Raw genomic sequence first — 21,427 nt, 5'->3', positions numbered from 1 at the left:
TCTGGCTGTCCTTTGCTGCCTTCTTAATCATTTCACCGAAGTCAGGGGTTGGAAATAAAAAGTTTCCTTTAAACAGTCATTAGCACTACTGTACTTCAAACACAAACCAGTCCCTTGTTGGAGATAAAAGTGGGTTTGCTCAGTTAACTGGCCTGCATGCTGTGGAACCACACTCAGCAACTCAAGCTTCCTCTCTGGGCGCACGCCTCGGTACTTTGGTTTTCAAAACCACTGGACACCTGATCCTCCTGGCCAATCTCAGCTCTGTTGGAAAAAAGGCATTTCATTCTTTAGCATCTACCTGCAAGTTTAGGTGCCACCTTAAGTTATGCTTTAACTGACAACAAATTAAGTTTACAGCAGCAGCCCAGTGGCCCTCCCTGCACAGCCTGTGTCCCCAGCCCCGGGTGACCCACCTTTTACTGCCATAACAGTATAATGCAGCGGTGCTTAAAGATGACTCTGCAAGACTTTTGCACTGATGTGGTATATTTAAGACAAAACTACAGTATAAACATTTGAAGACTGGGTTCAGTGGACTACAAATCTACTTGTTCCCATGTACAGTTTCAATACAGTTCTCAGTGCAGTGCCTAAGACAGTTCATACATCACCAGTGTTGTGAAACAGAAGCAAGAGGGTGCACTTCGTTTTATAAAAAACCCAACAAATAAATTATACATTGAGAGCTATTGCCAAGCTTTACATATAAAAGGTAAAAATACAGTAGTTAGTGTGGCTTTAACAAAAAATATCTAGCTAAAAAAATATTCATTCTTACATACTTTAAAAATAAGTTTGTCCAGTTATAGGTGGTGGTGAGGAGGTGTCTTTATGAAACAGAGTGCTCAAGCCAAGCAGTCAAAAGGAGGTGAGTTTTGTAGGAGAATCTTGCAGCTCCCTGCTGCAGGGGGGTCCAGCAGTGCTGCAGAGGCAGTGCCCCCCCCACTGGCTTTCACCAGGCTGTGCTGACCACCTGGATCAACCCCCTGAGCACTGGAGCCACTGCAGCACCCAGCGGGATCCCCCTGGCTCCGCCTCTGTGAGGGCACCGTGGGGAGGGCCCTGAACTCACATCTGCAGTGCCAACACCCAGACCAAACACATGGATCACACCTGCATCACTGAAAGGCCATTACCATGGGTTGTTTCTATTTTTTGGTTTAAAAGTTATGATTGTCCAGCTGCATTTCAAAGCAGTGATGTTACCATGTCCGACAGCTATATATATATATATATATATACACACTACAACTTTTTAAACTAATAAACACTGTATGTGCCTAGATAGAGCTTTAAATGCTAGCTGGCCATGAAACAGAGGTGCTAACACTTCACCAGTAGATTTGGGGTGTACCAGAACATGTTCACAATGTGAAAAATACATCCAGTGCTGCTTGTGAAAGATATGCTCCTCCTAACAGTACTTCTCTGCTTCATGAAATGAGAAAGAGCAGGGTGCAGACAAAGGCAGAGCAGGCAAGGACTGGAAACAGCTTGTAGATAGAGACCCAAACATAGTTGGACTGTTCACCTGAGCTCCTCTAACAGGGCTGCAAATTTTCTTGCCAAAGTTGCGTGCCCAAAAAATTGCCCAAAACATAGCTCTTACACAGCTGTCTGTCTTTGACAATGTATGAGTGGAATTTAAGCCAAACACATTCCAGCTAATTCATTAGCCATAACTGATTACCAGGTAAGTAGATATTTTATGTCATATAACATACCTGATATTAAATGCCTTTACCACTGAATCAATGAAGATATTCCCTTACTTCCAGTGTAAGAAGGCCTGAACTCCCACATTTTAACACTCAAAAGCCTGGAAACACACACAGACTGATGGACTAAATGGGTGAGACTGAAATGCATCTCCCCAAGGTTAATTAGTTTGAGATATGGGCTGGGGTGTTGTTACTATAAATGTTAAGATTTTATAAAACCTTTTACTCTAATCACTTATAGAGTGTGACTGGAGTAAAATCACTTTTAGACCAAATCATTTAACATGCATTAATTCATTCCTGTCAACTCTTAGAGCTTTTAAGTGGTTGGCAGACCTGCCAGCATCCTGATACCAGATTCACACAAAAGTTTTATTTATAAATCTCTTTAAATAAATACCAAAAAATAAACTTTAAGAGAATGCTTGGACCCTATAGCCAATCAATCAATAGTATAGCAATGGTAAGAAAGTCCTTTTTTCTCAGTAGTATAAAAGCATTAATTAATATTTTATAACACTAATTGTAGGAACAATTATCCGTATTTGTGTCTGATAAAATGCAGGTGCTGAGCAATGCTGTATTACCTGCTAGCTAATCATGATACAACACAATACCTCTAGTTTCAAAGCAAAACAGTGATGCCAAACTGCAGGATGTTCAGATCACAAACCTGTGACCTTGGTCTTGCCAGGCTTCCTAGAGAAGCAATGATTTGGGTTAGCTAAGTAAGCTACATTGACTTAAATGGAGTGAATATTTGCTCTGAGTATAATCAGATATCACTGAAAAGAGTTGGTTGAAAATCTATTAGAAATTGCAGGTTCCCAAATTAACAGTTGAAATTTTTGAATTTCTAAGTAAAAATTTTCAAATATGAGTCCTCTGAAAATTGAGGAAAGCCTCACCCTTTGAAATTTGTGTGTGAATAAATATGTGTAACTACAACATTCCCCTCCAATCACCACTATCCCAACCATGCTGAAATAACAGTTGGCTACTTGGTACCATTTAGATTTTAGGGGGACACACTCACCACACGTTATTTACTTGTTATTTGCTGTATGTAATTGCCTGGGAGGAATCCAAGGCTGGTATTCAACACGCAGTGCTGTAAAACTGTAAACTTCTGTTATTCCACTTTTGGGAGGAATTCAAGCTGACAGTTCACAGAGCTCCTGAACCCAATGGGAAGAGTCAAATATCAAACATGCCTAAGAAAACGCTACTTCATTCTGTCTATTTACAAACCCAACACATGTAGCTGGTGAATGCCAGCTCAGCTGCTGAGCAAACAGATCAACAGCTAGTGCCAAGTTTCCCCACACAGTCCTGGCTTTGTGCAGGAAGCAGACTGTTGCAACCATAGCTTCCCTTTTCCTGCAGGAACTTTGCTGGCAACTGCATTATTAATCCAGACTACGACATTTGATATTTGAATCGTGAATCTTCTACATTTTAATAAGCAGTAAGGCTCAGACTTAAAAGTGTAAGAAAAGCCAATATAAACTGGAAGTAGCAATGACAGAACTGAAGGGCTGGTGAGCAGGAACCCTGCGCCTGCCTGGTCCAGAACAGGGGCTCCCCTCTGGCAGAGTGGGGACCTGCCCATGCAGCGCTTCAGGTGCTGACTGGAGGGGAACCTGCAGCACCTGCCACCCATTTTGACTTCTGATTCTTGAGGCAATGGCTACAAATCATTGTCTGCAGAGAGTCACTGTGGTATGTCAGTCCTAAGCGCTTTCTCTGGTTCCTACACTTCTCTATTAAGGCCTCGGGGGTTTTGAGGAGTGGCAGTGGGCCACGCAAAATCCAGGTGGCTTCTTCCTTAACACTCTCAGCATCTTGCAAAGAAGAGCACAAAAGCAACAGCAGCAAGAATGCCTTGGTCTGAACAAAGCAGCCTCACTGGGCACCCAGCTTACTTGCACAATCCATAGTGGTTTGGTCCAAATCTTTGTTTATGTTGAGACACATGCCCACAGCCAGTGGGCAGAAATGAAGTTGTGCATACAGGTTCCAGAATCAACTTTCACATTTAAGTTTGTTTCTAAGAACCACCTGCATATAAATATTTATAAACAGCAGCACTATGCAGAAAACATCCTCAAACCACAGTCGTATGTACAAACCTCTTCCTAAGAAAGATCCCAGTTGTTTCATCTGTGCTTCCCTATTAGATGTGGAATTCATCATCTTTATTTCTCCTCCCCTCTGACTCTGCGTTGACCTTTTTCACAGGCTGTATCCTCAGGGTCCACGTGCTCACCTCTCCATGTCCACGTGAGGATATTGCTGCCCAGGGCTCATATGATCTCTTTCAACTGTACCCTCTACTTCACCTGAGCACCAAAAGGCCTTCGCCAGCTCTGTGGAGTGTGTGCTCTTACCTTCCTTCTAGCGAGACATGAACTGCTTACAGGAATTTTTCATCTTTTTTTCCTGTTTTCACCCTATTCTTTCTATTCTTTGTTCCACATAAAACTATTAGATGACACTTGAAACAGGATTCAAGGTGGCGTTAAGAACTGATCTAGTTGTACCCTCATGCCGCAAAAATACCTGGCAAGTATTCCTGAAGCACAGCATCTGGAAAAAACACTCAGAAATAGTATGAAGAGAAACAAAGAAATTCTTTTCCTTTCTAGTCCTACAAGACAACAAAACTAATCAATAAGCAGTTCCTGAAGCAAGCTGTACTTATACATTCCCTGATTTGGCATTTAAAACATACACATCTCTAGCCTAAAACAGATGTATTTGAGTCATATAGGAAATTAAATAATCAGTGCCAAATGTGAGACCTCTGCTGTAGTCTGCTAATGCTATAAGCTGTTTGGCAGGTCAATTTTCATTTTCCTGGTTGCAATGAGCAGCAGCTCAAATCCAGTCAATGTAGCTGGTCACTGATGGACTAGATTTTCATGCTTTCCACGTACTGTAACAAGGGGTGCAAGGATTATTAAGGTGTTTAAGGCCAAAAAGGAGAGTATGTGTTGTTAAAATGAAGGAAAAACAGAGGGAATAATCACACAGAAGAACATGTCCTTGGCCATATGAAACAGTCACCACTGTGAGTCCCTGTACAGAGCATGGCCACGAGGTGGCCCTATGAGTTCTCTTAATCTCTGCGATATTAATCACTCTACAGCGGTCACCGAGCTCACACCACACCCCACATCACAGTGAGAGCCTTCCACAGGGTAAGTAACAATAAACCCAGCATGAGCAGAACACAACTATTTTCTGTTCCTCAGTTCAGAACTAGCTCCAGTGGGACATTTTGCTCCTCCCAAGGGAGAAGATCAAACGTGTATGTGGTTTTACATCCCGGTTTAGACTGAAATTCCAGTTAGATTGCAATAAATGTAGGAGTCTCTTCCTGGATCCTAGCAAACCAGATGGTTGTTTGACTCCCATTCAACATGAGTTTGATCCCAAGCAAGTCTTTTGGAAGGATCCCTTGGAGATGTGTTAGAAGATTTGAGTTTTTACAAGGTGAGAAGTTCAGAAACTCCTTCTTCTAGAGTTCAGTGGTGAGTAAACATTTTGTTCTTACTGTAGCATCTTCAGTAACTGGGCTAAAAGAGGAAAAAAAAATGAGGCTCTGTAAATACATTCCTCCAAAAAGGTCTGCCATGATGCATTAAAAAAAAAAAAAGGTGAGTATTGCTCCAAAGAGCATTAATGGCTGTTCACCTCCTAATTTAATGAGACCAATGGATAAACCTTTCTAATGGACAATTACAGAAGAGCAAACAATCACATTCAAACAGTGCAGCAGTAGCATCACTGCCACTCTTTTAGAGTGTTTGCTGAAAGGACTGATCATCACTGCCATCATTCTCCCTCCTCAGTGTGGCAGAATGGAATAGCAAGGGGGAAGGCTTCTACCAATCTGGTTTTCTGACATCCTTACAGCTTGAAAATAAGTGGGAGACATCCCTCTCTACCCCCACCAATCCTCTGACAGGTACTGAAACACTGTAAAGAGATTTCTCAGAAAATTTATCTGTACCATAATTTTAATCCAATACTAGAACATGTTAGCACATAAGGAAAAAAACTGAAGTGAAATGATAATATATACATATTAGCTGTTCTACTTATTTGTAATATTTCAAATGCTATAAAGTGAGACACAAACTACAGTTTATAAGCACAGCAAAACAAGGCACTGTGTCTAAATGACCAGTGGAAGCAGGAGGGGCACAGGTTTCCTTCCCACTCCACAGAGATTTCTGAAGTGAGTGCTGAGGAGATCTTACCTCGCAAGGACTTCAGCTGTCTGCTGGGATGGTGTCAATCCAGCTGACAGCAGAGTCTCTGTGCTGCCTTTCGCTGCCTTCATGGATAAGGCAAAATCATTTCCCAAAGGCCCGTTGGAAATCAGTCCTGTCTGAATGGGGGAGAATGAAACAAAAAACTGAAATAAGAACCTGCCAGGACAAGACAAGCTAATTTTTCAATATGATTTATTTATAACTGGAAAAAATAAGATTCGTCAACCTCCAGTTTGGGTTTCACTAAATGCAAATTCTTAAAGAAATTTTACGGTATTTACCTGCAGTGCAATACAGCAAAAATGAAGTTTAACTATTAACAGGGCATGTATGTTGTCTGATTTACTCCAGCCCAATTAGTTTGCTTTATTTTTGGTCTGGTACATTATTTTATAGGCTTTCATATTATTACAAATTATTGTATTTTACTATTTTACTTGAACTCCTGTTTCTTAATGAAGACAAAAGCTTTCTTTTTTATTTGACTGCTAAGGAATGGTCAAGCAACTCACTGGCACTAACCACCTCGGTGCTACGATGGGCTGGGAAGACACCTACAAAAAAGCAAACAAAAGCTCAATGAAAAGGTTGGAAGTAGCAGAGAACATTCTTAAAATAATATTGCCTCCCTAAACAACACTTCTCCCTAAAACAATCTCAGATGTTTGCCTCTTGTTAGTCTTTGCACCACAGCAGTGATGAGATGCACGTGTGGCACCCGCTCAGCCAGTCCCACTCACTCACAGACACACTGGGAGCAGCGTCAGCTCAGCCCTCCCTTCCCCAGGGTCATGGAACCCATTATTTTTTTAGTGCTTTGTGGACAACATTAACTAAGAGCATACTTCTGTGAACAGTTTAAAGGTTCTTCTTCTCCCCTTCTTTTTTGGTGCATGCAATGTAACTCCATTTTGCCAGCGCAGATTGTAAGAGATTTTTTTTTATCTACATAAAAGGGCTGATTTGTATTAAAAGCTTAATTTTTGAGTATTTATTTCATATGCATATGTGTATATATGTATACATATATATGTGTATATACACATTTACATATAATTTCTGAAGTGTTATGTATACCCAAAAGCCTGAGAAGCAGGCTGACACTTGCAGGTGTACTAAAATAAGATTAGAGGTTCCTGTGGCACAGATACAAGTTCACTCTTCAGGTTCCTTCACTTCTCTTACAAAGCTGTAAGGTCTAAACCCCTGTATCAGCCACCCTACAAGTGGTAGGGGGCACATATGCAGTGATCCATGTCCAACACTTCATTCCACTGCAGCAGATCCAAGCCTGGCAGACAGAAACTAAAGCCAGAGGAGAGTTCATGAGTAAAAACCACTATATGTGTGAAGGAAGAAGTTTGGTTTTGAAATACATTTACCCGAGGTGTGGCTTCTGTAAAGTCAATTAGATTCTCTGTCAGTGATGTTAAGGAAACGTCCTGGTCATCTGGAGTGCTCTATGGAATAAATCAGTTTTGAATTGAATTCCCAGTAGTAACCACATAGGTCTGCTGAATACTCTAGTGGCTTCTCAAGTTATAGACCAGTGTCTTTAATGAACACCACTGTTTTTCAGGCCTGTTTTCTCAAATCTTTCCATGTGAGCTTTTTTAATAGCCTTTTAATTTCAGTTATTCTCACCAATGTACTAGAAACAACATCACTGCCATTGTCAGCAAGCAGTGCACTGTCCCATCCTCCTATCCAAAGGTGGGGTACTGTGCCATTCCACAAGGTCAGCAAGGTCTGTGAGCTGAGCGTTTGAACTCAGAAGATGAAATTCGTAATTCTTTAGTGGGATCAACTACATAATACTGGTTTAGAGGCAAAACAGCTACAGGTCATGGTGCTTTAGTCATCCAGAACAACCCATCAGTCTGCTGAAATAATAGCAGAGTCCACTGCTGGACTCCACTTCTCTTTTGGAGATGGACAAAGGAAAGCTGACCCCTGAATTACTTTGTGCGTTTCATGGAGTTAAAAATTAGCTTATCCTTAAGGGAACCAGAATATAACAATTAAACATTTCAATTTAAACTTTTCCCTCTGTGGTTATTTTGATAGGAACTGCCTATGTCAGAATTTCAACCCTACAGTCTCTTTCCTGGAGCATCAAATCATTGGCATGTAAGAGGCTTCCCACCAGTGTGAGAAAATCAATCAGTTTGGAAAAAAAACAGTGTCAGGCCAAGAACCTGAAAGAACATGCAGAAATGGCCTTTGGAGAGATCTATGCAGTGTCCCTGCCTGCTCCAGAAAGCACTCTCTGGCATTCACTGGCGCCTGGTATTCACTGAGTTATGAGAGGCATGCGGCAAGGTCTGCTGGGCTTGCCTGGAGGCATCAGTAGCTCAGAATGTGACACAGAAACCTTCCAGGCTGGCAGGTGGTGATACCTTTGAAACAGCAGCCTCCTCAGCCAGAGCCAGATTAGCTGGAATTAGCAGGTCCTCGTGGTTAGAGGCAGCATTGTCCTCATTCAATGCATTACTGAAAGGAGAAAACATTCTCATTAGCACCCTGCCTGGTTAGTACAAAATAGTGCTGCTTCCCACTTAGCCCAGAAACTTAACACCAACTCCACTGAGGCAGACAAAAGACTGATATCTGTATGTTAACGTAAATGCCTTCCAACTACCTCCACAGATTACTGCTCTCTGTCATAGTTTCAGCTACAGCTGTGTATAGACCCAACAGTATCGATGTCTTCTATCTCAGAGGAGTTTCTTCAGCCCTCATGTCTAATTCGCCTGAAGCCTTTCCTGTCATCCTCTTATCTTCCTCTTTAGAGCCAGGGGCACCAGGATGTCAGGCATCTCAGTCCTTTCAGAAGATGAAAGAGATTCTCTTACTGCTTGCTAGGATACTCACCCCAAGGCCTGGCCTACACTGATTAACTGCTGCAACAGGAATTAAGGGTGCATTGGTAAACCTGCCTAGTTAGATGTAGCCTAAATGCTCAGCAACTGTTCCTCATCTTTTCAGACCTGTTTATGATAATCTCCACATGGTCCCCTTACCCCAAAAACATGTTTCTCCAGAATCACTTACGGAACAAAGGTGTTTGAAGCAGGGATTGCTTTCAGCAGCTCTCTTGGGTCTTGAAATACTGGACTGGTTGCTGGGGGGCTATGCTGTGATTTGCCTGACAGGAGAATGTTCCTGGCACAAACCAACAAAAAACAAACAAACCAAAAAACAGGTATAACCTTCCATGGAAAGCTCTTCATGAATCACTTGTTACAGCATAGTTTGGGGATTGCTTCATGTACGTTTTGTTCAGTATGACCATCTGAGGTCTGAGATGTAATCTTCATCTTCACAAATGGTCAAGAAATTAGATGTTGTAACCCTTAGAATTTTTTCAATGCCTGCAATTGCACCGGACCCAGCAATCATTTGAGATTTAATAATTCTCAGGAAAACAACTGTCAGTGTCAGAGGTTTGTACACAATCTTCTTCTCCACTAGAAAACAGTTGCTGTAAGCAGACCCACCCCCTCTCCCCACACTGAAGCTATTCACATATCAGAAATAACTACAGTGATTGAAGTTGCTGTTGCAACCATGTTCATCAAATTAAAGCATGGGAGAATAAAGAGCATCTGCATTACCTTGTAAATAACAAAACTACAGTCTTGGTTTTCATTTTGAAAGCACTTCACACTCAGCAGTTAAGCTACACTATGCAAAGGTAAAATGCAGCTATCACTGAGCCACTAACAGAGCCCACTGAGCTGCAGGTTCTCAGCACTGTACTTGGGTAGCTACATCACCTGTTTCTTCCAAATCTGTTCAGTACCTGGCAGCAGCATCTTGAATATTAGAATTCTTGACACCTGTCATGCTGTCATCTTTTATAACCTAAGAGGAAGAAATGAACACAGACATATATTTCTGATACCTGTTTCCATCTTGTATCTGTTCTGGGATTCACAGTAGAGCTGAGTGTCTCTGTCCCAGAACAAAAACGTCCTATTCATCTACAGCTCAGGGACTTAAAACATCAGTTCTGTGTGAAAACTTCAGAGCAGACATAAAAATAATTCACCAAGATAACCAAATAAAATACCATTATTTGCTAAAGAATTTACTACAACATGCAAGAAGCACAGTCTTAGTCACAGAATCATGGAATAACTGCTTGGTTAGAAGACAACCCTTGGAGGTTATCTGGCTCAGTGACCACTCAAACCAGGGCTTGCTGAAGGTCTTGTCCAGTTACTTGTTGAGTATCATCAAAGATGGATATTCCTCCTTGGGCAACTATCACTGTGAAGAAAGGCTGAAAAGCTCTCTGACTCTGCCTTGGACAAGGCTCTTGGAACACCCTTATCTGCAAGGCACCGTCTCCAACATCAGGCAATTGAAGAGAAATAAAACATTTGAGAGCGTCACAGTCCTACTCAGCTGAGCATTTACCTTGTGACCTGCTTCTGCCTGGGCCTTCAGGATATTGCTTTTGAGATCTGCTGGAAGCCACTTTGCTGCTACAATTGGGCTCTCGATTGCATTGTTAAGACATTTATCTGTCAACTTCACCACTTCATCCTAGACAGGAAAAGATCTTTATTAGAAGCAGTTCCCATATGAAAATCTCTAAATAACAATAGGGCTCTGAGTGAAAGGAAAGTCAGCAGATTTATACTGAAAAGGAGGCAAATGTTTTCCTTTATTTTGGAACTCAGTTGTAAAGTCACAGCAACACAAAGTAAAAAAGGCACAATGCTTAAACGTGGAGATGAAAAATGCTGTGCTAAAAATACAGTGTGCGAGAAATGAAGTGCATCCTAAAACCACAGCCTAGTTTACTGATAGGAGATCAACACAGCAGCCATTATATATCATATCACTATGGCCTAAGTAAAAGTTGATAATTTACTCTGGAATGCAAATTGGGGAAATTTTTACTTTAAAATCCACTTGTAAACTAGAACAACAGTTTAATTAATGTGCTATTAGCTACCTCTTCAGCCATTGATTATATCAGAGCAAAATGGCAGCCACAGACATAATGAAGACAAATAAAAATGAGATACCTTTCACTACAGTATATTTCATTATGTGAATCGTATTTCTTAATTATAAAATGTTAATTAAGCATTCAATCTACTAATTGCTATTTGATTAGTGGCAGAAGTTAATTAACTGAGTGAAAACTAAACCTTATGACCTTCCTTCTCAGGGTATGACTCAGCAGGGGGAGACAGAGTCCTGCTTTCCTCACCATATGCCACTGTCTAGGCAGGCTCTTCCCTGGAGGTAAGTGCTGCATTTCTGCAGCACTCCCTGGAGCAGGGACAATCCTGCTGCACTCCTACTTGCACCAACTGCAGCGTGTCCAGAAGGAATGAAGCCCATTGCATAGAGAGAGAGCAGGGGAGAGAAGTTAAAAATTTGAATACCTGTCCCCCCACAGCTCTCCATCCACTTTCAGCTTTTTTTCATTCAATGGAAACACTGGTGAGAACTTGTAGGTATTTGGTCTCTAGAGAGGGGAAAAGCATTTCCTTTTCTTGTCTCCCTCTAAATCACATTTCAGAATATCCAAATAGGATCTTATAAGATTATCCAAAGGAAAATTCGTTTTAAAATTTTGACCCCAGTCAGCAATGAACTTCGCAAAATATTCAAGGGTCACTGTCAACATAAAAACGTATGAGGACCAACAACCCACTGCTGATGATGATTACTGCTGGCAGATATTAAGAGATGCATTCACATAATTTATGAAGATTAACAATTATTAAACATTTAAGTGTTTTTATTTTAGAGAAGCTGCTGGAATTGCCAAAAGTCTGGAATAACTACAACCAAATTATTATTTGTACAGTCACAGTAACCAACTGTGATAATGCTTCAATCCCTACATGGGACCTCACTGAACCAGACGCTGTAAGTAACAGTTCCTGCACAGAATTTCAAGTGCATTATTCCACTAATACAGTAAATTTCATCATTTTAACTGAGCGCCTGAAGCACCATTTTGTCGTTTAACTTCCTCTCAGCTTTCTCCACCTGAACAACCAATTTCATTAGGTCACTCCAGTCTATTAACAATTAGATTCTCTACTTTTGAAAAGTTTAGTACTATTACAAAATATTTTAATGTAATTGAGTATAAATTTCATACCACTACAGAAATATTTGCATCAATATTAATGATCCATTTTTCTCAAGCCTTTCTATTTTGTGCCTGAAAAAGCATGTAGCTACAGGGAAAAGCATCCATCAACTGATAAAGCCTCAAGATGTCTAAATGACAAGACACTTCAGGTGTTCACACAAAACAAGAAAGCTGTTGGGGTCTGTCATTATTCTAGCTTGTTACATATGTTTGTTGTTTCCATGGACTAGACAAATTACATTCTCCAAATCAAAATAGGGAGCCAGGCAGCGATGTAAAAAGGTAAGGAATGATTAAAGGCAGCAGCAAGGCATGCGATCCCAATACTTTCTGCTTTTGAGCAGTGTTCCTAGTGCCAGTGAAAATCACTTTATGCAGGAAGATGAAGTCTAATACAGGCATGTTTTGGAGCAACTTCCATGTGTTTACAGATCACAACAAATTCAGAAAAAGCAAACACTCGTGTTCTTGCATTTCTGACCCTGGAGCAGACTTCGAACACGGGCAAACAGGGTGAACCTTTTATTGTTCATTTCACTTCAGAAGCTGATGAAAGCAGTGCATTGGTGTACTTAAAACTATTTGCTCTCTTTTGTCAGATCTGGTCACTGCACTGGTGAAAGCTGGGAAAGGACAAAGTCGCATTCTTCCATCCCAACAGATTTTGGCAGTGAGCAGCAGTGAAGAATGAAGCTATTCATTCCCCCCTTCCCAGTTCTCATTCTGGAAAGATTTCTCTTTCTCCCTAGAAGAAGAGGGATAGCTAGATAAATATTTCCCTATCAAAGGAATCAATCAAGATTGAATGACTACAAATACAGAATTACATAAAGATGACTATCAGGCTACCTCTGACCCCTGATAGAAGACAGTTAAAGATTTTTCATTTACAAGGTTTAAATCAGTACTTCATTGGCATATGAGTGTCATGAAGTTCAGGATACAGCTTTGCCTTCATAAGCAGAAAGATAATGCTTTCCCCCAATGCATTTTACCAAACCTCTTACGTTCTGTAACTGTTTTTACATAAGTTAGTATCTTATGCACTGGTAAACTTCGAGGGAGACGAAATATGCTGAAATTTGTAACCACACACTTTCAGAGAGAACACTGCATTCCTCTGAAGTAACAGCAAGCTCCAGAATCGAAGTTTATTGCAAGGCTTTAGTGGCTATATTGCAGTCCCATGCAGTTCAGTCTGAAGAGGATAGCACAAACACCTCTTTTACTAACAGATTAAGAATAAAAGTAAGTACAGGAGAAGAGTCAATAGGTACAATTTGTAACAAACATCATAAGTGGAAATTTATAGTTTTTTCTAAAGCAGCCTTCAAAGTCAGGAAGCAAAGTGGTTTTAATTGTTATTCTTAGGTCACTCTTTTGAGGACTCGTTTCCAAGCCATTAACCTTCCTCTCTGAAGGGTGTGCTCATTTGGTGCTACTGTAACCCACATGTCTTTGCAATTTGAAACACAGAGAATTTAAAGTATGTGGAGAGTATCTAATTTGTGTCTATCTTTTTTAAACAACCACTCTCAAATGACCTCTTGGTCAGCTACATCACAGTCTGAAAAATTTTATTCAATCTCCTCTACCCTAGAAAAAACACTGATGATCTACTCTTATATTTTCTTAATACAATTTGCACTTCCTTCTTGAAAGCTGAAGTCTCTTTTACCCAGTGAAAGAACCACATTGGCATACTGCTGATCCATACCTCATGTAATTCCCTGTTATGCAAATGTTCTTGCTCTCTAATCAGGTTACTACCACCCCAGTATCTGTAACCTCTAAAGTTACTCAGCACCTCATATGACAGCAGCTGGATAACTGTGACTATACTGAATTGGCAGCTGTTTGTTAGATTAGCTCATTACAGGCATCTTAGCTTGCTTATTCTATATCAGCCACAATTTAAAAACCATTGAGACATTTTTGCTCTGTTCTCTCCAATTAACCAATTAAGCATTTTTTCCCTCTCTCTCTGAACTAAAGCAGAGCTCAGCAGGCCAAAATATTCCTAAATAAGCTGTGTTCATTTGCTTTAGTTTATGCTGAAGTGGTGTTTCAGCATAACAGGACCTACAGGCTACTGACTAATCTTCTTACAGACCTGGTAATCTTTGTAATGCACTCACCAGGCAGAGAGGTGCACAAGGCATCCCTGACAGCAGTCCTTAAAGGGGACATGAGCCAAAGAGCCTGCAGCACCACCCACAGCAGCCTTCTCTCACACCAAGGTGGAGAACAAGTGCTTGGGAATGGGCTTAGCTCAAACACATACTGCTAAACATCTCTCTTGGCACCTGGTTCCTTTTACTCTTGAAGGAGCAAGAAAAATCACTGCTGCTTCACTGAAAGTTAGATAAATCCTCAGGCTTCCCTGGAAGGGAGGATAGCCCAAAGAGAGATAACAGTGCCAGGTGTTTTACTCTCTCTGCTTGCCCAAAACACGATAAAGCATCTAAAGCTTTAACATCAGGGAAAGCAGAGTAAAGGAAATATAATTTCCATAATTTTTTAAAGCTCATTAAAAATCCCAGAAGAATATCCTGTATGGGTGCACTTGTCTGATAACCAGTAAACCTATCAAAGTTCACTGCTGTTGTAAAGGAGGATCCTGTCCTCTCCATCCCTTCTAGCAACACTACTTATTTTCACTATGGCTCTGGCATTCCTTTGACCCCTTCTATGAACCTATTTTACTTCACTATTTACCAACTTAAAAAAAACCAAATCAAAAACCTAATGAAATCTAACACCTTAAAAAAAACTTCAAAACAAAGGCAGCTAAAAAAATATTGTTTGCCATTTCGTAGGCTACATTTGCTTACTGAAACATGCAGTGATTCCTGCATGTTTTCCTCCCCAGAGAGAGGCTGGGGAAGGAAGAACAAAGAGGAGGGAGGAAGGGAGGGAGGGAGAAGAGTGCCTTCACCTCATTCAGGGCACTGAAGCTTGTACTTTGGCTCAGCTGCCTGTGAAAGTGCAGCCTGACTTGCTCAGAAGGATCTGAGAGCATTTAATCAAACCACATCACTCCTCTATGTAAACACAGAGAGCACTAACACCTACTTCAGAGAGCAGGTACAAACTGGTTACTTAACAGGACGGATGGATCATCAGCAAACTTGACTCAAACCAACATCTCAAAAAAACCTTCTGGGAGGGTTACCTAGGGCAACAGAAAAATGCCAGGAAAGCAGCACACCCCTTCCAAAACGAGGGTAGACTACACAACACCATACACATAGTAACCTACAGATAAAGACAACTGAGAAACATTTCAAGCATTTATGCCTTTTACTCCCATTGATTTCAGAAAATTTCACCAGGCTGCAATCTGCATACATGCACCTCTGCCCCTATCTTTATCTCACCGCCCTGTCACACATAGGTTTATATATAATAAAGCAGCTGCATTTCCTTTACTACCCCCCAATATTACTCACTCATATTCTTAAAAATTCTGCAAACAGACCAAGGCAAGTGGAAGACTTTTCAGAATCATCTGAACAAAACTCAGTGACTGTGCCAGGGGGAATGAAGCCCAAGTACCTGTATGTTTATGTTTACGTTGGGACGCTCGGTTGGCACAGGGCTGCTGCGCTCTGTCTCCAGCTGTTTCAGTTTTAGGAATGTGTCTTCAAATGCTGAAAAAGATAGGAAAAAAAAATCATCTTCCTGATGTTATTGTGGAGTTATTTGCCTTGTAACTTGCATTCTTCCTGAATACTAATTACATGGGTTTGAAGTTTGCAAAAAAGCACAGGGATGGGAGAATCTGCCTACTTGCTCAGGCTTCAGTGCAAGCTTCAATCCTACAGAGTGTGTGTACCTAATCACAGTGCTCTGCACTCCTGCGAGTTCATCTACCCAACAGGGAATGAGCAAGCACACAGACTTAATTGCTTTTATGGCTGCACTTCACTGTATTTGCGGCTAAAGTAGATCCAACAAAGATCTGACTTCTCCTGTGTACCTCTGTCCTTGTAAATAAGCTTTGTTGTCCCAGAGGTGGGTAAAACTGTCCTTATGCATATAACCTAAGGGAGCTTCTAAAACAGTTCTGCATTTTTGTACGGAAACACTCTCATAGCAACCTAACTATTTAACTTTGACCCCACACACCATAATGTGAAAAAATCTGTAAATTTGCTTACGATCAGAGTCTGCTTTTTCAGCAGCAGTTTCCTTCGTGCCAGGATGAGGGCAACTAACAGCCTCTTCTGAATCTCCTGTTGCCAAGCCAACAACCGGACGGCCTATGGCATCATCAACACAAGTTTCTGGCAGCTCTGTGCTGTCTAGCAAATCAACAAGAGGGATGCTGCAAAGGCAGAAAGATGGGCAGAGATAGGCAGAATCATGTTACCACTCTTCCTGTAACAAGAAAAAGCTTTGACACATGCAATCTCTTTTTTCAAGCTGTCTTCTGCTAACCAGATACATTCTGTAAAAAGTATTTCAGGTAACTAAACAGACATTGGCTCTCAGTGAGCTTAAAAAACATGACAAAGGGAACATTTTATGTCTCTGTAAGTGACTTCATAAAAGAACAGGTCTGTGTTGCCTGCTGCATCATCACACCACAGTGGAAAAAGTGAAGTGAGAAGAAGGGAATTTTTTAAACCATTAAATACACTTTTTGGAACAAACATTTCAAGTTTTCCTAACAAACTCAAGGTACCCTTTAGGATTTTTACATGAAAAAAAGTGACAGGGGGGGAAGTTGGTATCAAAAAAGTTGTTTGTGCAGCACTTCACCCAACACTTGCAAGCAGAACAGAGGGCAGAAGGGTGCACTGCACAGGTCTGCATTGATGCTGTTATGGTCAGGCATACCTATAACTAGTTTCAGTTTTGTTAGCTTAGGTAGAGACGTGAATGAAACTTTAGCAGTCACAATATTTTAAGTGAACCACAGCACGTATGCTGTACCCTGTAAGGATCACTTGTTTCACCTCCTTTGCCTTCTGATGGAAACGTCTCCTTTTTATTTTGCCCTACGAGCTGTACTTACAAGGAACAAAGAAAAACAATTATAAAAATAAAAATTATATTATGATGCTTATGTTGTGCAAGCATTCAGGAATCTCATACATCTCTTCCAAGTTTGGGAGCAACTCTCCTAACAGCAAACTAACAAACACAGGAACAACTGCTGCAGAACAAGAGGGTTAATCAGACACGGCCTGTGCACATAACTGCACCTTGATTATTGCCCATTTTAGTCTACAATTACCCTTACAATCAGTTTGGTTGCAATATTAGTTTAAGAAGAAAAATCTATCACTTTTGAAAGTCCCTAATATGAGAACAATGACACCAAGCAAGTATCCACAACAGAACTTACCCTTAAGCACAGACAAGAGACGCTTCCTACTGGGCAGTTTAGACCAGTTTCTCCCTTACCACTACCAGTTTAATGCCCCATGCCTCTCTCCAGCCCCTGGAATCTGGAAGCAGTGCCCTGTTGTCACTAGAGGCTCCAGGAAAAAAACTCTCCCCCTCCAGCACAAGCACCCAAAAGAATCCTTCCTATGTTAAATATATACCTCTGAAACAGATTACAGGATATCACCGTTTTAGTGCTAATAATGTACGAATCATCTTAAGACAATTAATTGCTGAGAGGCAAACTGAGGTCACTTGCTTGATTCTCTTAAAGCAGTGGAATAAGAAGGTACTAGCAAAGCAAATAACAGGAAACTTTTCAACCTACTGTGCAGCCTCTCTGCACCACTAATGGGGAAGCAGTAGATAGTCTTGCAAAGGGGGAATGATGGATACAGAGATTTTTGTTAGAAGTAACAGACAGGAGTAGATGCTTTTCCAACTAAGGCAACAAAGGAAGTGAGACTGAATCCCATACCTTACTATCAGAGGATGATGATGTATGAGAGTTTTCTAATCTTCACATGAAGACAACAATTTTCTTCCTATTTTCTTAGAGTTTTCTGCAAATAGCCTCCCAGTTGTTTAATATGACAACCATTATAGAAAGTTCAGATTTTGTCTGCAGCACAGAGAGGTGCTGACACTATGTGTTGAAGAAACTTGGAATAAGTTCCCATGAACTCTACATCAGAGAGGTGATGTAGAGCATCAGTAACACTTCTTTGTGCTTAAGTCTTCTAATTATTTCCTTAGCATTGTAGCACAGTGGACAGAAAATGAGTGAAAAATGAAATTTATCTTAATTAGAAAACTGCTAGGATAATTACACTAGCCTTTTCCTCCCCATGACAACTGCAGTAATATTTACTAGACAGACAAGAGAGCTGATTCAAGAACTTGCCTGCTACAGATCAGGGCAGTCTTAAAATGTGACAACATATTCAAATAGCACACTCAGTGTTTAGTGTGTTCCAAAAGCTGCTTACACTGAGGTGACCAAAGTTTGGATAACAACTTATTGCCATTTGTGCCATGGGATGGAGAACTGGCTGAGGTAGCAAGGACAAACAGGGTGAGGACCCTGCAGCTTCACCCCTGCATCATGGCAGGGCCTCAGGGAAACTAAATGAATTTTAGGTGGACTCAAGGAAGCCTCAAAGGCCAAGATTCAAGTAGGAATTGACCCCATCTTGCCTTCAGAGACCCACTGAAACACCTACTCAGCTACCCTGAGATACACAGTCAACAAGAGGAAAGTCATACTAGGGAGACTCTCAGCCACTGGAATTTGCAGGCACAAAAGACAAGCTCTCCAAACAGCATCAAATCATTTGAGGCCACCCAGACTCTTCACCCTCTTCAGAGCACCTGCAGGAGGACTGCCATGCTGGCTTCATAAACAGCCAAACTAGGGAAATAAAAAGCACAAGATACTACTTGCATCACTACACAGAATTTCTGACATCTCTTACAAACACACTGATGAACTGTCCCACCAATCAAAGGCTGCCCAGGAAAAGTAGGAAACAGTCAGCTTGCCCTTCTCAACAATGAAAAGGGCACTAGCTTTCCACGTTCCCGTATTTACCCACGTACAAGGGGATATTTTGAACTTTGCACAGCAGTAAGTGGCAGGCTTTGTGTCTCCAGAATCAACTTCTACCAGCATATTTTAAGAAATACTCTGAGTAGAAATGCTGATAAAAGATACCAGGAGTTCATGCCACATAAATAATTATGCATATAGGAATAATGAAGACTTGTAGTACATGGAAAGGTTTAACCCAGTAATAAATCACACAGAAGTCATTATATGCTTAGGGATTTCACACAGTTAGGGGAGTAGCTACTGCATTCTCTCTTCTTTTTTCCTGACAAATATATTGATATTAGTATGTACCACACAGCACTCAATGCATAATGTGACTGAGAAAGCTGTCAATTACAACTGGCGAGGTTTTAATTTCCTAGTTGAAAAGCAAAACCATACTTCATGCTAGTTTATGAAATACAATCTTCAAAATACAGTAACTGAGTCTGCTACAAAAGAGGTAATTCTCTTACAAACAATCTAATTGCAAACAGCACGGTGTACCATGCAAGCTCCTTTATTTTTTCAAACTGGTAGTGACACAGAATAGTCTCTGACACAGACTCTGCAAGGTAGTACAGCAGTATGAAGTTCTTTGTTAATTTTCTTAATTTTGTTGCATCCAATGTTGTACCTGAAGGTAAGAAGAGATTTTTTTTCCTAAATAAAAATGCAAAATATTCAGGAAAAAAAAAGAGCTTCCTTTTCCATTAAAGTGTAGAAAGCAAAAGGAAAAATCCTGGGGATGTAAGATCAGACAAACAGAGACAGCTCATACACATTCTAATCAAGCAAGTCCCACATTTCAAGACTTCTGCTGTCTTCCATTTGTTTTAAGATAATTCTGAATACTGACATAGCGCAATATGTGCAAGTCAACAACTACAGCAAAGGTTGAACCTTTTCTGCAGCCAGCACCTTGGGAAAAGGTGCTGGCTGCAGAACATTCAGGGATACTAAGCAAAGCAAAAAAAATTTTACTACCGCCCTGTTTAGAAAGACATCTCTGTGCTTCCTCATTGCAATTCCTAGAGCATGTGACCTGTCCCTGTAAAAATGCAGCTTGGTGCTGTTGGGATGAGCATCTGCTTCTGAGAGCTGTCACTCACCCTAATGGATACTAAGATAGTAATTCTCCTTAAGTCAATGAAGGCACATCAAAATAAGCCCAGCACAGAGGAAAATCTACCCTCAGGTTATATGCAAGATTCACAGCCACGTGGCAAAAGCACGCAAGGTACACCACACTGAAACAATTTAATCCTAAAGGCAGATGGATTTTAGGCAACCAGGGCTGAATCTGTCATGCAAAAAATCTACTACAAAAACCTGTGTCACAGCTTTAATTACCGAACTTACAGTTAATTCCAGGGCAGTCCATGACCATCAGGAGGGTCACCAGCCCTCTGCTCAGCACTGGAGAGACACCCTGGAGTGCTGTGCCCAGCTCTGGGCTTCCCAGGACAAGAGAAACATGGAATTACTGGAGGGAGTGCAGCAAAGGGCCATGAAGATAACAAAGGGGCTGGAGCATTTGAGACAGGAGAGGTTGAGAAAGCTGGAGTTGCTCAGCCTGGGGAAAAGAAAGCTCAGGAGGATCTCACCAATGTTTATAAAAACCTGATGGAGGGAGTAAAGACAACAGTCAAACTCTTCTCAAGGAAGCCCAAAGAAAGGACAAGAGGCAATGGGCACAAACTGAAATACAGGAAACTCCACTTAAACGCAAAAAAAAACCCCAACTTTTCTTCCTGTAAGGCTGGTGAAACACATCTCTCATAGCAGGTGTGAAGTCTCCATCCTCGTAGATACTCAAAACCTGGCTGGCGTGGACCTTGAGCAACCTGCTCTACTCAAACCTGCTCTTAGCATGGGGGTGGACTAATTATCTCCAGAGGCACCTTCCAGCCTCCACTACTCTTTAATTCTTTGACAGCCTCACAAAACTTCTCTGATACCCGAGGAGTCAGCCACTACTTGCAGTGGCCCGACCTCTACAAAAGCACATCTAAACTTAAAACTGCAATAAAACAGTGACTTGTTATTGCAACAGTGTTCTTGCATTTTAAATACAAAAGTATCCCAAATTCCTCCATTCAAATTAATGGCTTTTTCTCCCTCAACTACAGAGACATTTTATGATATTGTTAAGTTAAAACACCCGTTTTCATTTGCATATTCTTATGCAACTTTATAAATAATAAAGGAACACATGGGTTTGCTTCACTCCAGAAGTTTACAACATCCACCATGCATAATCTAAACCTAAAAATAACACAACAGATTGCTCCTATCACCT

The 21,427-nt window shown here is 40.9% G+C and overlaps 1 protein-coding gene across 4 annotated transcripts in view; it reads right to left on the bottom strand.

The window, feature by feature from the left end:
• Positions 1–471: 471 nt before the first annotated feature.
• Positions 472–21,427, bottom strand: part of EPB41L5 (erythrocyte membrane protein band 4.1 like 5) — a 57,995-nt gene continuing 37,039 nt past the window's right edge. For 3 of the 4 annotated variants that reach the window (XM_064661323.1, XM_064661322.1, XM_064661324.1), the window contains exons 17-26: positions 16,301–16,467; positions 15,696–15,790; positions 10,433–10,561; positions 9,813–9,874; positions 9,062–9,172; positions 8,407–8,500; positions 7,390–7,467; positions 6,520–6,561; positions 5,993–6,123; positions 472–5,305 (exon numbers count right to left, since the gene is read on the bottom strand). In XM_064661323.1, the coding sequence (XP_064517393.1) occupies positions 5,248–5,305; positions 5,993–6,123; positions 6,520–6,561; positions 7,390–7,467; positions 8,407–8,500; positions 9,062–9,172; positions 9,813–9,874; positions 10,433–10,561; positions 15,696–15,790; positions 16,301–16,467 (967 nt within the window). In that variant the 3' untranslated portion in view covers positions 472–5,247. The remainder of the gene's footprint in view (positions 5,306–5,992; positions 6,124–6,519; positions 6,562–7,389; positions 7,468–8,406; positions 8,501–9,061; positions 9,173–9,812; positions 9,875–10,432; positions 10,562–15,695; positions 15,791–16,300; positions 16,468–21,427) is intronic. The other variant, XM_064661325.1, reaches the window with a different exon arrangement.

Source organism: Pseudopipra pipra, chromosome 7, assembly GCF_036250125.1.
Source record: "Pseudopipra pipra isolate bDixPip1 chromosome 7, bDixPip1.hap1, whole genome shotgun sequence".
NCBI lineage: Eukaryota > Metazoa > Chordata > Aves > Passeriformes > Pipridae > Pseudopipra > Pseudopipra pipra.
This window is presented reverse-complemented; position numbering and strand designations above follow the sequence as displayed.